The 18,641-nt window shown below is 37.3% G+C and overlaps 1 protein-coding gene across 7 annotated transcripts in view; it reads right to left on the minus strand.

The window, feature by feature from the left end:
* Positions 1–2,998: 2,998 nt before the first annotated feature.
* LOC139685696 (tubulin monoglutamylase TTLL4-like) overlaps positions 2,999–18,641 on the minus strand; it is a 75,182-nt gene continuing 59,539 nt past the window's right edge. For 2 of the 7 annotated variants that reach the window (XM_071582694.1, XM_071582693.1), the window contains 2 exons: positions 18,424–18,605; positions 2,999–4,191 (listed from right to left, as the gene is read on the minus strand). In XM_071582694.1, coding sequence (XP_071438795.1) covers positions 3,993–4,191; positions 18,424–18,605 — 381 coding nt within the window. In that variant the 3' untranslated portion in view covers positions 2,999–3,992. Of the gene's footprint in view, positions 4,192–6,459; positions 6,505–16,770; positions 16,827–18,423; positions 18,606–18,641 lie in introns of those variants that run through there. The other 5 variants (XM_071582695.1, XM_071582696.1, XM_071582697.1 and 2 more) reach the window with 5 other exon arrangements.

An 18,641-nucleotide genomic window follows, 5' to 3' on the forward strand; every position in this document is an offset into this window, starting at 1 on the left:
ATGTCTAGCAACTTTCAACAATATATTGATGGAAATAGCTTAGGTTCAGGTATGATTAATCACAAGATATTAAGATCATTCAGGGAAATTGAATTAAAAAAAGGCCATGGGGAAAGATATCCTCACGTACTTAGTGGTTTATAATTATGTTGAATAGCTTAATGGCCTTATTTGTAGCATTTATGAGACATGAATTAGGCTGGAAGATTATCCAATCAGTAATGATTCCCATTCCAAAAAAGTGAATAACAGCCATAGTCATTATACTACAGAAAAAAGTTTGATTTCAACACAACTAAGTCAGGAGCAATGATGATTGCTCCCGATATGATCGCCTAGGCCAGATGGGTCAAAGGGTAAGATCTCGACAAAAGGTAGTCCACACAGCACCTGCTCCTCAGTGAGGTAGCTTCAAAAGCTACAAACCCCCTGGAATCGGCCTTTTGAATGACAGTGTCCATTAAAAACACCATTGGGGAAGGCAACAGAAAAACACCTCGATAATTTATCCTACAAGGTTCGTCCGGAAAATAAGTGTACTGAGCTCAGGAAAAAAAATTTATTACACTTTTACATATCTTAAGCTAATATTCCTCAAAATAGGACCCTTGTGAGTCGATACACTTGTTCCAGCGGCGTTCCCATTCCTGGAACGCTCCCGCGAAGGCATCATCGGGAACCTCTCGAAGACACGTCGTCACGGCCTCTTTGACGGCGTCCAAAGTCCCGTATCGCGTTCCTTTCAAACTCCTCTTTATCTTCGGGAACAGAAAGAAGTCCGGTGGTGCCAAGTCCGGGCTGTAGGGCGGGTGCGGCAGCGTTGCCACGCCGTGCTTGGCCAAGAAGTCCGACACGACAAGCGCGGTGTGAGACGGCGCATTGTCGTGATGCAGCCGCCAGATGTTTTTGATCGCTGGCCGGACGCGGGCGACTCGTTTTCGAAGATTACACTGCTCTGCTATCATCCGAACACTAAGACGACGATCAGAGTTCAGTACATCGCGAACTTTTCGCACATTTTCGTCGGTGAGTGTCGTTGATGGGCGTCCAGGCCGTGGTTCGTCGTCGACCTCTTCTCTGCCCTCCACGAACATCTTGTGCCACCGAAAGATCATGTTTCTGGACATGGCTGACTCCCCGTAAGCCTGGTTAATCATACCGACAGTTTCGGTAGACGATTTCCCAAGCTTTACCGCAAATTTGATGGAATAACGCTGCTCCAAAAACTTCGGCATCGCGTTCCGTGACGTGGGTCGAGCGTGGAGGTTCGCGTTAACAGAGCTCCTCACTACACCACAGCTCAGAGCCGACTGCCTTTTTCAGCGTTGCTTGCCAACATACCCCCCTCCAATCGCAGCCCGTCAGAGCGGTGCTGGGCGCGCCTGGAGCGGCGGGAAAAAATCAGTACACTTATTTTCCGGACGAACCCTGTATATGCAATGATGGTCATAGATCCAAGTTTAAGGACATTGAAAAAAAGTTACGGAAGAGCATAGTAAACATTGAGCAAGAGAGCAATAGAAAATAATTAAAGAGGAAGCACAAGCTGAATCAATATCCTTGGGAGTCCTCTGGAGGAAGAAATTGACAGGGTGTATGATCAATCAGGAGAAATTATTGTGGGTGCTCCTGGGGGTAACAATTGCTAATTATGAAGATTGGAACACGATGGTAAGTGAATGGGAGAGACAGTAATGATATAGGAGACTACAAATTAGGAACAAGGAATGACCACAGGAAGAAAGCAACTGAGTTCTTCCAAAGAACATCATAATGAACTCTTGGTTTAAAAACCAAAATAGGCAGTATATACACAATATTCAAGAAGTTCTCTCGGGTTTCCCACCGGGTCAGGTTGCAGTACACTGACATTTCGAAGGCTGACTCTGCCATCATCTTCAGGGTGAAGTCACTTCACCCTGAAGATGATGGCAGAGTCAGCCTTCGAAACGTTGGTATACTGCAACCTGACCCGGAGGGAAACCCGAGAGAACTTCTTGAATACCATACGCCGGGATAACCTGAGATCCTTCATTATACACAATATATTTATTAATTGGAAATGCATAAGGAATTAGAAAAATATCAGTCGTTATGAAGGTAATGACTAAGGATCAGCATTATTAAATTGCAGTTTCACAGGATCGGATGCAGATCATAATATAGTACTAATGTAGTGTAATGCCAGATTCAAAAGGATTATACAGGGAATTCTATTGAGGAAATAGAATGTAGAAGCATTAACCAGGATGAAGAGAAAGGAGAACCAACAGGCTGTAGTGAATATTCTGACCGAGGACAGGCAGATGGGCAAAAGAGGAGAAAAATTGAAACGAACCAAAAGAGGGATATTGAAATCTGTTAATGATACAATAGAAACAGTAAATAGGAAAAGGACAAGGAAATGGAAGAATGTAAACAGACTTAGGCAGAAGAAAGTACAAAGAGTTGAATAATAAACTGAGGTAGGAAACTAATTCAACTAAACTGGTATTTCAGACCATCAATAAGATGATGGATAGTTAATGTGATATAGATCAAGTGATTACTCAGGGGATCATCAGCTTGGGTTCAAAAAGGGGAGAGGCACATGTGATGTCATTGCACTACTAGGGATGAGAATATAATCCAATTACGATGTATTTGTTAGTTTTGAAAGAACGGAAGTATGCACGATTGAAGAAGGGTTTATTATAGTGTCAGATATCAGGTTATATTTTGTTAGGAGAGGTAAAGAAGTGTATTGTTGTACAGTTTGTGCTCATCCAAAACCTATCTTAAATGATAGAATACCAATAATAACAATACATGCTATCGTATCTTCATGATCTTCACCAAGCAAGTTGTTGAAAAAGATATTAGTGTAAGATATGAATGGGAAGAAGTAAAGGCTGTACAAATGCAGATTAAATTATGGGCACTAAAAAAATGCAATCAGTTCACATTAAAACCCTGTTCAAAAGATTCAATAGATAGAATATGAGAGCTATTTTATTAAAGCAGTTCTGGGTTATTTACCAAAACATGATTAAAACTAATCCATACGCTGCTGAAATCTCTTGACACAAGGGTGATAAGAGTAAGCAAAATATTTTCAGAAATAAAATTTGATGAACTATATCACAGAATTTATGTCATACTTGGTAGTGTATTTAACATCAGAAATCTTCCACATTGAACACTAGAAAATAGCAAGTTACAAACAATCAGACATAGATCAAGATTCAAGTGAAGAATATTATAATGTACAAAAATTATTCATTCTTGTTACTTTTTAACACCAAACTCTGGAGTCGAATACTTTGCTAGCTTTTTGAACCGGTGAAATATCACACGCTGTTGTCACAGACGGCAATGTAATTTGCATGGTGCTCCATGGTTTCATTAACATGAAAGACGACCACATTTATTTCCTATATCACAGTTATAATTTAGGGCCATGTCTATGCAATATTATTTCTCAAGCTTGAGAAGCACTGTTCACTAATTGCCGCCACATTTTAAAAAATTTAATTCAGTCGAATATCACTTATACCCAGCACCTAAGTCTCAGGTGTTACATTCTGAGGTGTTCAGGTTTCAAATTATCTGATCTCACCAAACACTTAAGTTTCACTTAAAACAGAGAAATGGAGTGTATCAATCATAACATTTCCTTGAAGCCACAATAACATATATCCATCAATGCATAACTAAAGAACTTGCATAACACATTCATTTAAAAGGAGATTTACATTGATTACTCTTTGAGCACAATACATCGCAGTCTTAAACTACATTAAGTACACAGAACTACTGATGGAAAAGTATTTTTCATTCAAATAAAAAATGGTTTTAATTAACTACAGATTCCACATGCCAACAACAATAGCATTAATAAATCAAATCCAAAGACACTTTTGACAAATAGACTGAAGCTTTTGCAAACAACACTAAAGGAGGAAAAGATCATAAAAAAGATCCTGGTGGTTCTATGGGCTCAGCAACACACTTCACAATTCTGTGCTGAGTCTGAGCTCAGTTATGTTCCAATTATCTGAGAAGGCTGCAAGTGGCAATGCGCTCATGGTGGGTTTCCAACTATCCACTTTTCTCCTTTTGCATCCATTTGTCAACTTTGGAATGGGTGGCCGCATCATTAGCTTGACACTTCCAGTGGAATAGGAGTTACTTTGATCCCCTGTACTGCTGCTACTCCACAAAGAAAAAGAAAAATTAATTTTTACATGGAATGCTTGAGCAAATGAAAACAATGGTAAATCACACAATTTAATATTATTCCACACCACAGTACCCTGCATGGCCAGCAACAATTGGAAATATAAAATTGAACTAAGCTGCTGCACTTCTTATGTCAATGTTTTCTGAAATAAAATCCCCTTACTCCACCACTTTTATGGTGAATTACTTTATTCATGTCTAACAGGATAATCTATGGTAGTACATGGCATTCAAACATTATGTTCCACTGACTCACGAAATGTTCAGTAGCCACCACAATACATGAAAAATTGAGGGATCTCAACAGAAATGAGAACCCATCCCAGATTCTTTCATAATTGCAATGTAAAAAAAATAGAAATTGAATTTTTAACCAATTAATATCAATAACCAAATTAAGAAAGTGGGAGAACTGGAATTCAATTAATCATAACAAATTATCAGATTTCTGGGCGAGCTGAATTCAATGTTAACACACAGGGAACTGCCATAATATTCCATCAACATGGTAATCGGCAATTAGATATTTTAGAGTGATTTTCTTTTAGGTTTTCAAGCCAAAAAAACATTAATAAAAAATAATTTTTTATGACCAAAATATAGTCTTTTGAGATTAAATAACAATATTTGATTCTTTACTGTATTTATTTCAACTAAAATATATAAGAAACATTACAAAAGTTAACTTTGCATGCATAGTAAGTACAATTTGAGGGCTGTATTAGTATTATGTGAGGATTATTGGTTATATCCATAGGAGGATAATCAGAGGAAAAGGAATTAGTATTAAGTATTATTTCTCCTTCCCAACATTATTAATGAAGAGAACGTTAAAACTAAATAATTGAAAGATTTTCTACCCAGTTCAACATTTTCTAATGTTAGCAATAATATTTGCATTTGTGAGCCCCCCTATAATGTAACTATAGTACTCGGTCCATTATGATTAAGTAGTAGTAGTTTTGAGGGGAGGCGACCGACAGCTGAGGTCATTTGCGCCATAGGGGATGGATAGGAAAGGATAAAGGGTGGAGAGAAACCCGGCGTCGGCATTAGCCTACTCTTAACGAAAGGCGCCAAGGGGTCCGCAGCTTAACGTCCCATCCGACGGACGGCGTACTCACTCAAAGTGCCCTCCACAAAGCACCTCAAGCAGGGATCGAGATACCTCTGAAAAATATTCAACACCGCCGGGATTTGAACCCGGGCCCTCTGGGTGGGAAGCCAGTACGCTAGCCCCCGCACCATCTCGATCCCCCCATTATGATTAAAAACACACCTAAGTTAGGCTGATGCTCTTTTTGTTACCAGGGTTACTGCGATTTTCAAAGCAGAAATTTCACCAGTTACATGTGCACTCAAATATTCTGGTCAAGATATTTACCTCTGAGCAATAACATGGTTCGCCAGAATTTTCCCATTCCGTTGCAATGTATTTTTTTAACATTGCAGTTATACAGCAACATGAGCAACTGAATTCCTTTAATTTCAGGCAAGCTACTGTTCTAGGCTTGGATAAACTGGTTCAGGATTATCTAAGCCAGAGCAGCATTTTTGGTCTACTTATTTCCTCAAAGGCTCAAAATGTTCAAATAACAGGACTTACTCCTTCCTCCAAGGCTTTTTCTCCTTTTCTTCACTAATCGACCCAATTTTCCAGATTTTAAAAATATGTAGCAACCCTGGCTTCTTTCAAATGAGCAAAAACCTACTCTAAATGTCATTTATTAGCAACTTATGGGGACATTTTTTTCAGAAATTTTTGGCAAAATATTTCAATTGAGCACTTAGAAAAGCATGCCTATATGAGCCAGTTACAGCCATGATGATGCTTCCACGTTTCAGCCTTCAGGGCATACACTCGAACCTCTCCCCTTCCTCCATGGGAAGTAAAGAGGATTGTCTCCACAGGGATAAGCAATTTGACATGCATCTCATCTTCCCCTCGTAAAACATTAATATATTTTACTGAATTCTAGCCATAATCTCACACATGTAATTAATTGAAACAAGTAAAGAGCTATGACTCCACACATTTCAGTGGCCTGGGACCCCTTGCTCACAAGATCCAGCAGTTATTTCACATATAAAATTGCCTCATGAAGACTGGACACTGTCGGAGAGCATCACAGGGTAAACTTCTAGCAAAAAAAGCTGGCAAAATGCTGGCTGCCCCTTCCAAAACATTATTCACCATTATCCATACACTCAAAGTTAATGCAGGAGCAATGAACTCACCTCGCCTGCCTCCTATTAGCTTAGTGCCAATATTTACAGTCCCAGCTATGAAAAAAGGGATAATTAGGAATGAGTCCTCATCACAACTAATTCTAGACCAGTGATGGGCATGGGATCATTCCCTCTATTTACACAGAGAAATAGCTCAATGGGGAACTATATGGGAGAGGAAACAAAAATGAAAGGGGAAGCAAAGGCCGTGAGTGCAAAATTCATGGGAAAGGAGAATATTAGAGCATGGCACATGCAAGGGGTTCGGCTGGTGATGTTATTTCATGGTGGGTGAAGTAAGTGACACACAGTAATGAGCACTTAGGAAGCACAGCCGACTAATTGCTAATACTGCCCTAAATTAAGCATGGTAAGAATCCATGTTTTTAATGATTTGTCTTTTCAATACTTCTGATAATTAGCCCCAATGTCCCTGGCATTAGGACAAGCTATTGTCAACTTATCATGATTCTCAGGATTGACAAGAGTATTTTCATTATTCTTAAGGCTTCCATGATGTAAGTCTGATAGTTTCCATGCTGCTTCAGAAATTTCCATTGTGTAGGTTGGCTTTGTGGAAAACGGTTTTACCCCCATTTCCAGGAGGCATCTTCAGGTCAAAGTGACTTGCATTGCAATGAGGCTGCTATATATGGGTGTTGCTGGCTGGCCTGGAACACACTGATTGGCCATGCTGGTGTCTGGCATTCCTCGGGCACCCTGAATGGCTGTTCTTCGTTTGATATTAAATTACTCTTTTCTACATCAAAGTAAGGGTGTACCCATCCTCATGAATAACATTTTTCTGATTCTTTATTATTTCTACTACATCCATTTCAGTGACAGACCAACAGAGCTCCTTCCATCAGCAGCCAAACCACCACATTTATACTGAGTACCCAAGGTCTACAAAAGGGATCACCCTAAGACCCATCATCAGCAATATCAACGCATCAACCTTAAGGGCCATCGTTTTGACCTGAAGATGAATCCAGGACTGGGGGCAATACCACAAAGCTAGCCTACGCAATGAAAATTCTCCTATGTAACATGGAACCTTTAGAGTAGTCACATAACCAAATTCATTATAATCAATAACTTTCCTGCCTAACAAAATTGTCAGAAGGCTGAAAATAAGGGAAAACCCATAAATTCTATGGGAATTTAAGTTTTAAAAACTCCCCCAGACAGAAAATACTTGGTCCAAAAATTCCCACCAAAAATTTCAATTCAACATCTACCATGTCAATTTCCATCACATCAAACTTTTTTCAACTCAAGTGTTTTTCATTTGCTTATGTATTCTGGCTTTCCCAGCATTTGTAGCATAGGTATATTTATAGTACAGATATCCTAATGCACATATTCTTTCCAGTTCCCTGATCCTCACAGGTCATAGGGCCATTTAAGTCCTTTCATAATGATTAATACAAAACATGTTTAATAACAGTAATCTACAGAGTCAGGGTGAGCTCTAAAGCCAAAGCTAACATTAAACCAAAAATTCTTAAACCCCATGTTACATGTTACAATAACTCATTCTTTAGCTTTAAATATTTTATACCTCACTTAATTTAATCCAAAATGCCTATTTATTTTCTCCATCCTTGCTTTCCCAGCATTTTCTACTCTACCACGTTCTTCAGCACTACATTGCCTCTCAGTGTCTCCTTCATCTACATATATGTCTTACCATTATTCAAAAATCTCAAGTCAAGTCTTTAAGTCATCTACCCCTACAATGCCTAGAACTTCACTTTCTGCCCATTTATATTTCTTCATTCTTATCCACACTCACATCTTAATAGCCTCCTATCTTCATTTATCCTCTCTGTCAATGACCAAGTTTACATGCCATACTAAACTATGTTCCATTGTAGTTTTTAAGAGTCTTTATGCCTTTACTCAATGTGCATGTCATACACTCCAACTGCTTAGTAAAAAAGCTTCTTCACCCAACAGAAATCTTCTTTCATGCCCTTAATACTTTGCCCACATTCTTCTTTAATACTTCCTAAGTAAGTGAAGTTCTACCTGTTCTAGTTAAAGTACCCTAATGTTTATCATAGCCTTCCTATACCTTGGAAATCCCATTACCATCAAATTCCTGTGATTAATTCTCATCTTATACCTATCATGCTGATTCTGGAATGACCTAAGCAAAGATTGCGAACCTTTGGCAGACTAGCTAACTAATAAGTGCTAGACTTCAATTGATCATCGGCAAATCTGATTTGACAAGTTCTTCACCTACATTCACTCTTGCCTCTGGCCCTAACCATGCCTCCTTTACCATTTCTTTCACATGTATACTGAAAAGAACAGGTGATAATGAATATCCCTGCCTTCCTCCCCTGCCTAGTGCTGCCCTCTTCAACTCTCCCTTTGCTTTTTGCACTTTTGCAGTATGAGCGTACAGTTTATGTATCAGTTATCTCTCTCTCCAGTCTACTCGTCTTATGCAAACGGCTGATTAAGTGTGGGTAGTTTACCACCAATATCCTTTATAAAATCCAAAAGCATATAAATGCATCCTCATTTTATACTGATGACCTAGTTATTGCTTTGGCATCACATGTACCAATTGCCTTACTAAACCCAGACTGATCTTCTCCTGACCTCGGTATTTCCTCTATATGCTCTTTCCATTGTTCTTGTTAAAACCTTCTTTCTTTGATCAATTATTTTACTGTTACATCTCTGCGTCAATGGATTTTCCTTCCTTAAATACTGCTTTCCATAGAGAAATTCCACTTCACCCTGTCTCTGTAGAATCAATATCCATGCACAACTCCTTTCCCCATGTTTCTTCAGCTCTATTAGTTTTTGGTTCAGTTTATTTTCTGCTTCACTTCAGCTTCAGTCAACTCTCTGTACTTTTTTTCCCTAAATGTGCACTAATGTTCTTCTGCTTCATACTTTCATCCATCTCCTAAATCACCTATCACAACCTATGACTACCTAATATTCTCTTTGCTAATGGGTCCTGTTGTTTCATTGACTGCTGTCTTTGTTCCTAGTCTGATACACTCAGACCTTCCTTCTGCTGCACCAGTAACTTTATCCTGCCTCAAAATTTTATCAACTGCCTCCTGGTACTCCTTTTCACTCCATATAAATGTCTTACATTCCATTTCCTTATACTCCTCCCATTTCTCATTCCATCAGATATAACATTACACTTCAAGACCAATAAATATTTAAAATATTCCCCTAATTTAAATGAAACATATATGAAGTACAGAAGCGCCTATAATAATGCACCTACTAACTACATACTTAACTACTGCACCATTAGTGATTTTTTGATGCGAAGTTCAATATTTTTGTGAAATTTCAAAAACATTCCAAAGGAAAAAGCCACAAGAAGACAGTGATAGGAGAATTAAAATAACCATTAAAATGAAAATTAAAATCACTGAAAAGTGAGAACGAGGTGAGCCTGGCTGATCTAGCACGCACTTGCAATCTTTCAATATCAGTGATTTGCCCTATCCTCATGAACAAGGACAAAATTAAGGAAATAGATGTTGCAAAGGGAGTGACAAGAATATCTATGCAGCAGTTACGTATTCTCAACAATGCTGAAAGTTTGCTTCTCATATGGATTAACAAAAACAATTTCAATCCGACACAATTAATGAGAATAACATTTGTGAGAAGGCAAAAGCAATTTTTGCTGACCTCATTCAGAAGATGCTAGAATTAGAATTGGCCAAAGAAATACTTAAGGGAAGCTGTGGGTGGTTTGATAAGTTTTAGAGAAAAACCATCATCCACCGTATTGTGAGGTCTGGTGAAGCAGCAAGCTGTGATTCAAGGGCAGTAGAAAACTTTATCAACAACTTAAAGAAGCTTGTAGATTCTAAGCTACCACAACAGATTTAAATTATGATGAACTGGGTTTTTTCTGGAAGAAGATACTGAAGCAAGCCTATGCATGTCCATTCTACAACAGAAGAGTATGTATTGCCCAGCCATAAGCTGTCTCGGCTGTCTCATGTTGCTATTTTGTGCCAATTAGGCACAAAATAGCACTTACGGCAATTAGAAAATTAAACCCCTGCTTGTTTTTCAGAAACCCCATAAGCCTTAAAGAAATGTCAAGTCCAGAAGAGTGGGCTAAATGTGATGTGGTCAAGGGAAACTGTTGCAACGTGCCGTGCATATGAAGCATCACCCTAATAAGCCCGGGGCTACGCGTGCACTAATTTTATATTCATAAAATTGTGAAGCATCAGTCAAAACAAATGTCTCTAGACAGATTACTAGCAAAAAAGAATTCGGAATGTACCATTAATAATCAACTAATTATTTTGATTCTTTTTTGTTTTTTCAAATCAAGTTCGCATTCATGGCTGGTTCATTCCATGATAAAAGGACAGATGAACATGATCCACAATCCTAAACATTGCGCACACAATTTTCTTTGAATAAACCTAGTACATGATTAATTATTTTTGGCATGGAATGCATCATTGTATTTTACATTAATTTATATGGGGAAAATTGTTTTGCTTTACGAGATATATCACGCGATGAAAATTATACCCATTGTACGAGGTTCCACTGTATAATTATTTTCATGCAATTCATACTGGCTGAAAATTACTTCCAAATAATATCTACTTAAAAAGAAAACAAGCCAAGAGAATAAGGCTAAGAAATGTATTCTATTATTTAATCCGAGTTCAGTAGCTTATTTAACTGTTAAATTTCAGAAGATTATAAGTGAGAAAAAAAGTGGATTCCACAAAGTAAGCATTGAGTACCACATCATGCTAGCAGGCCCATTGAGCCTCCACGAGTCAGTAGTCACATCAACACAAATCCAGCATGGTCCATTTTTAGTGGAGTCTTTACACAGAAAAAGCCATGAGAAATTCACTTGCTACACACACGATAGTGAATGATTACCTATCTTAAATATGCTCACCCCAGTATTGACCACTTGTAGGCATCACCAGTATCTGCTTCTGTGGTGGCCTGAATTACCTATGAGTTACGCGGTCCTAAGATCCATTTAACCTATCAGAGAGCAGCCGCAGGATGCTAATGTAAATATAAGTGTCCCCCACCAGGTAAATGATAACGTTTTGTATTCATTTCTTCATTCTTGGATTATCACAGTAATAAACCCAATACTACTAAAAGAAAAAAGCAAGAACCACTCAGTATTGGTATCATTATTTGTCTTTTATCAGGTTGGTGTTAATAAAAGAGGAAAGTTAAACGAAGTTTGTCATTTATACTCCACAACAATAAAATAAGTACACTATGCAGTTTCTAAAAACGTTTCACACATATGCTGATATATTCTGGCAATATGGGCAATAAGTTACAACCATTTTAGTTTTTTCATAGCTGCTTGTCTCACCTCTGTTTAGCTAATTTAATTATAGCACTCATCACATCTTTTTTGCATTAATTTTATCACACCTTCATATTTTTAAAGATGATGTTGCTTTCTTTTTGATGCTTGTAGTGGAGCAGCAATTGTTGGTTGATCAGGTAGAAATTACATTTTCCCAAAATTGTAAAATGCTCGGCTTTTTCTGACTATCTAACTTTGTGTGAATACACCTAGCTTTTACCAACACAGGAAACTAGTTGGCAACAATTAACTCTTTCCTGTAGAAACGCAAAGCCTTTGATTTTTTCTTTGTGCTTTATAAATGGATTTCTACCAAGTATCAGCCTCAACCATCCCTCAAATCAAGATAAGGAATACCCTGATGCTGATAAAGTTGATGTGAAATACAACTGCCTATGAGGGATGTAATGACTGATCTAACGCAAAGACAGCGAGTGGAAACAACTGCGCAGGACAAAAAATAATGGATACTTGACTCCGAAACTTTGCAGCTACATATAATCAAAACGCAATAAAAAGTCTTACTTCAGTGATTCACCATTTCAACTCCACATCACTAAGAGCATTGCCTCAAGACAATCAATTTGCATTAATTAAGATTTTAGGGATGGCCTGAAAAAGCATTGGATGATGTAGTTTGAGGATACATAGTAATAATATGAAACCTAAGAAGCACCAAAACTATCATTTCCAGAGTATGACTCAGAAATTCTTGTTTTGGTGCCACTTCATTACACTCAAAATACTGCTGAGTGGGAAAAAATGACATTAGTCAATGTGCTCACAGGTGGGGTCATGCCACAGGACAGGGGCATTTTGACTGCTGCACTTTGGTGAATATAACGTATGTGATACACAGCATTCAAATCTGAATGTATACAATAAATTAAGAAAAAAGTACATTAAAAACAAATTTTTTGCTTATTCACAAGCCACACTATATGCACTATTTTTTGGCACCCTGGTGCCACTAGGGCATTTATAGAAAATCGCATGCCAAGTTGAAAGTGAGAAGATACTTTAAAACTCCTCCATTGGTTTTAAATTCCCAGAAAATTAGTTTTCCCATAGAAATAAATACTGGAATTCCGATTCAATTACCAAATTTTCTGGATGCTAGACAATTCGAATATGAAGGTGCCCTGCAGGTTTCAAGGAGTGACCATGCCCTGAAAGTTGTTACCTCTTGGTCACCCATTATTTTCCCTTATACCAGTTCTTTGTCTCTTCCTATTTTGCCATTGAAAACAGCCATAAATAATCTTATACCCATGTCAATACACCTGTCTTACACAGATGTCGTTGCAGAGAAGAAATTAGCTTAGCAATGGGATTTTAAACAGATGCCATAAAATTTGCACCTATGCTTTTAGGTTTCTCACACACCCAAGGAGGAAAACTTTCATCATACCCTTTGAGAATAAGTGCTAGTACGTCAAAGACAATTACTGTCCCAATAACCTGTAAACAACATTGTGATAAAGTATGCACGAATTTGCTGAAGAAAATAAACATTAGGTAAACATACATTTCATCAATATTTTCAAGAAGCCTTATTGAGCCCAATTGAAGGTTGCCTAAAAGTGCCTTAGAGAGAGCATATTTTTGGAAGCAACTCTGCGGATGTAAACAAGACTGACCTATGGAAAATACTTCCAATTCAGTCAGAATCCTTTTAATTCGAAGTGAAGTTCCTTAAATCATAATATTGAGAAAGGCTGAAGGTGAAATTTAATGTGAAAGATATTTAATGCATAAAATGTCTGTAAATAAAAACTATTTTCCTTCCAGTAAAGTAATGGATGACCATCACAAAAAATTGATGGCTCTTTAGAACATTCATAGACTTAATTCTGAATTCTTTACACAACTGACAGCTGCTGTAGCATTGTTGAGCCATATTCCCAGGTTCCCATGATTTGTCTATCAAAACAAGAAAATTAAAATAGGTTTTGATGGTATGGTTGTGCAAAAAGTTCATATGAGTGACCACACCTTCAGATAAGGTTGCTTTAAAGCCTTGCTGATTAACAGTATAAGTGCAGAAACAAATTCCTGATCTGTAGGTCCAACTATTTGCCGCTGTTTTGGAACTACTGAATGTAGCATTCAATTGAACTGGAATTCGAATTCCCCAATTGAAAATGATCAATACCTGGTAAGAATCAGAACCTGTCCACAATTTTGTAAATACAATTGAGGTTATGAAGCATGGTATATATGCCTTAGCTTGACAAGTAAGATGGGAACAAATGACATATTTATTCTCAAATGAAACTGGATGCAAAAATGCTGGGAATCGGAATGAGAAATAAAAATAGAGCAACTGGCACATATTTTGGAAGTGAACGTCAAATTTGCATGATAGCATGCTATCATGCAAAAACTGAAAAGAATACATGTAGTTATGTGCAGATAAAGTTTTGAATATTACAGTTTAAACAATTTTTGAGTACCCACTAGCCTTTCTGCTTGTAGTTAAATTATCTATGCGCATATAAAGAATAACAAATGACCTCTCATAAACAATGAATCAAGATGAAATGACCTTCAATTGTTCCTGGCTCAACCTGGTGGAAATTCATTTTATTGAGGACACTATTATTGAGAAAATCATTTGTGAGAAGGCGCAAGTGATTTTCACCGACCTCATTGAGAAGATGCCAGGATCAGCATTGGATGAAGAAGTATTTAAAAGAAGCTGTGTGTGGTTCGAGGAGTTTAAGAAAGAACTGTCGTCCATGGCATTGTGAGGCATGGTGAAGGAGCAAGATCTGACTCAAATTAAGCAGAGAACTTCATTGGTGACTTCAAGAAGCTGATAGATTCTGAGGGTTATCAGCCACAACAGATTTTTTATTGTGATGAGACGGGTCCCTTCTAGAAGAAGATGCCGATGCAAACCTATACATATACACAGACCAACAGAACAGAATGCGTTTCCCAACCACAAGCAAATGAGAACAGTCTCACACTAATTTTTGCCAATGTAAGCAGCATTTTGAAAATTAAACCCCTGCTTAGTTGAATATCGTGGAAGGAATTATTCTGGTTGCATGAGGTTCCACTGTACTTGGGAGGTGAAAAATATTTTACTGTAATGCAGATTGTTGGATTACAAATGTATTTAATGTCTTGTTATGTGGAGTTGAGAAGTGCGGTAGCACTTATTCCCCTTATGCCCTCACTTTCAGGAAATATGCTATCATAATCCATTGGATTTTGTTACCTTTTTCTACTTGGCAAATCCATGTTAGGTGGCATAGTAGCCCAATGCACAGTACCATTGGCTACTAACAATATAGCCTTGGTTTAAAAACAGATTATGCCTTTGGACACCCCCTACTAAATCCAAGTTATATGCAATTTTCTAAACTTCTATACTAGAACTTCCTGGGATATCACAGATAGCACAGAGAAAGAAATTGGCTGCCCTAGTCTGAATTTTTGACTCCCATATCACCAAGCTTGATATGAGGTGACCACGAGTTGAAGACAGAAGCAACGATGAAAGCACTTATTTGAAATATGTCTGAATATAACTGCATACATGGAATGTGAAATCTTACAGCAAAGCGTGAAATATTCTGGAAGATTTAACTATATCATTACATCATTCCGAAATTTAACCAAACAACTTGAGAGCCTTTCAAAAGATTCAAAATTAAGAGTTAGCTTCCCATAAGCCAAAGTCTAAATTTAATTGATACTTTTAATCTTCTTCATCATGAGTAAAGAATGCCTAAACCTTCCATTAACTCATCCTCAGGCAGTACGGACACAAGGGAAATGTCAAGGGGAGCAAATGACTTCACCACTAAATAAAACATACACATTTATAGAGCCCAAGTACAGATTCCCTGAAGTCCCTAGAAGTTGTCTTTTGAGAGGGAGAGATATGAGAGATGGAAGAAGAAGAGAAGATACCTCCTCATAAAAGATGCAATCAGTTCTGCAGTAGTTGTGGCAGTTGTCAAGTAAGGTGACCAATGGCTGAGGTCATCTGTACCATTGAGGATATGCGGGCATGAGTGAGCAATTTGGTAGCGGTAGGATTTTCAGGGAATAGAGAAAGGGTGGTGAGAATATTTGCATCAGCATTAGCCTACTCTTAATGATAAGCACCAAGGAGTCCACAATATATCATCCCATCTGAGAGACAACATCCTCCACTTGAGGAGATTTCCACATAGCAGCAACTCAACTAGGGATTGTAATACCTCAGAAAGATCCTGTCTCCCACAGATTCAAACCAAGGCCCTCTGGACGGGAAGCTGGTAAAATAGACACCCAGTATGTTGTACATCCAGTTGTTTTCAAGCCATGATGATTAGTAGAATTGGGTATTTTGGACTTGAGATGATGAAATTCCATAAATTGTATGTATAAAGATCACTAATTACAAAATAAGATTCTGAGATGCAAACTGAAATCCAAATATGGTAAATGTAGTATGAAGAACAAAATTTCATCTCATAAGATATAGGAAAAATTTCATCATTGCTCTTGTTGCTGGCATGTGAGCTCCTGTCCCAGACCTTCAGTTAGCTGCCGTGCTCGCTCTCATAAAGAGCTTAAGGAGGAGCAGCACACAGAAAGGAAATTCACATGTAAAAGTAAGAATTTCCAGGTGTTCTCTGATTAACCTATTGCCCAAATTTCCTGGATGGGTGGGCACCATTGCCAGTGCCATACATTAGCAAGTGCATAGCAGTTTTAGAGCAACCCTTCAGGCAGTTCACATATTTTCATTAATTGATACTTTTAGAAGTTAGTGCTACCACCAGCTTTAATGCATAACTAATTCTGAATAGCAACGCCATAGGCAAGATGACCTCAGACACAAAGCAGGGAATCACAGCCTGGGTTAGTAGGTCCAACACCGTTAAGTGAGTTCAGACCCATGCATATATAAACAAGAGGATATAAATCCTTTCCATAATTACCTTTATTTACTGGTTCTTGTTTGACTTTAGGAATCTGTTGGAGGGAAGTTGCGATCCTGATAAAAGCAAATGAAACTGTAGAGCTGGCACATTTAATGGAATTGCTTGGCATAATGAGTACTTAGAACCAAACAGTGATTTTGTTCAGAATGTCAACACCAGGGTTGAATACAACTTCTACCCCAAAATTATACATACCTTGTCAATAACAATAAGATGTTTATTTGATTACATTACTGTATTTGTAACCAGTTTATAAAGGTTTATAAACTTGATTGTGAGATTGATTTTTTCACTTAACTTTGTCACATTTAACTTTCCATATTTTTCCACTTATAACAAGCAAGTAACTCACACTTTCAGCAACAAAACTGTTGCTAATTCCACAATACATTTCTATTATGTAAATTTCAAACAATTAAACTTGACATGGACATAATCATTTATAAAATTGGGCATCAAACCTGGTAACCATTAAAACCAATGCTGCCCAAGTGATAGTAGAATTTTGATTGCATGCAACTACTGGAGACTATAAAATACATATGTACAAACATGTGATGTAAAATCATGATTAATGCAGAGACCATGATGAATATTCATGGTGTTTATTTATGGCTATGACCTTGATTTAAATTCGTTAATTAAACAGACAATTTGGTAAAGGGAAAATTGATGCATAAAAGTAGCATTGCAATAGGTAATTTTTTTGTCTTTCTGCTTCCAAATCACCTACGCTTAATTCTCCTCAATTTTAGTGAAACCTCCAATTTACACAATCCTCAAATATACAAAATTGTTTACTGTCCAGGCAACTCTACATATAAATAAATGCTCATTGAACCAAGACATTTACATTTCTGAACTAGAAATTTCCATCATATGCTGATTGTGCTGTTCATTCATTAGTCTTGTAATTATTACTCATTAATAAGTTTCTGTGCTAAATTAAATTTACCAAATGCACCATCAAAATGTGGTAAAAAATACAAAATACTAAAGATTCTGATTTAACATGTCCTTGTTTATAATGTGGTATTTTTGAATAAAAGGTTAAATATATACCAAGGGTTTGTTTTGGGGTAAAAAGGTAAATGGCTGATACAAGTAAAAATTGTACCGAAGTATCACCACAAAATCAAGGAGGATTCCTAAATTATATCTCATGGGCTTAGCTCCTTTCCAAATTTCATTCTGGTCCTACCAATAAAAATTGGGAGTGAGACCATAATGAGTATACTGGTCTATTACCCCAATCTCAATTAGTGATCGAAAGGAAGCTATGGATTTTAAATTTTCTTTTAGCCTCATTTCTCACATTCCCTCCATTACGCCTACAACTTTATGCAAATTAAGTAAATATTGATTATATCTGGTCAATTAATTAAACGCAAATGAAAACGTGCTGCACAACCAGCATCAACAAGTTAGAGAAATTATCAAGACAAAATATGAAAAAGATGAAACAACAACATTTACTTACAAGAGACTACCATTAAAGAATGTTTCGCACAAGTCCTCGTAATCACTAATTACTACAGGGTAAACAATCCATTCTCACATCAAAATTAAAAACAAAATATTGATGTGTAATATTGTGAATAAATTTGAAAGAAATTCATTATTCCAAAATGAAAAATCAAATGCACTTACCTAAAAGATGTTGACGCTAAATTGGAGCGTTTTCTAATTTTCAGAGATAAGCGTTCCTTCGGATGTTTTTTATTATTTGATTCATCAGTTTTCTTCCTATTGGCTTCATCCTTGAGTTTCTTCAGAGTGCGCTCAGATCTTTGATTTAACACTTCTCTAGCTTTAATCACCTTAGCACCATACTGAAAGTGATAGGGAAGTTATTATTTTCCATTCAA

This window comes from Hetaerina americana, unplaced genomic scaffold, assembly GCF_022747635.1.
Source record: "Hetaerina americana unplaced genomic scaffold, ioHetAmer1.1.p SCAF_12, whole genome shotgun sequence".
NCBI classification, from domain to species: domain Eukaryota; kingdom Metazoa; phylum Arthropoda; class Insecta; order Odonata; family Calopterygidae; genus Hetaerina; species Hetaerina americana.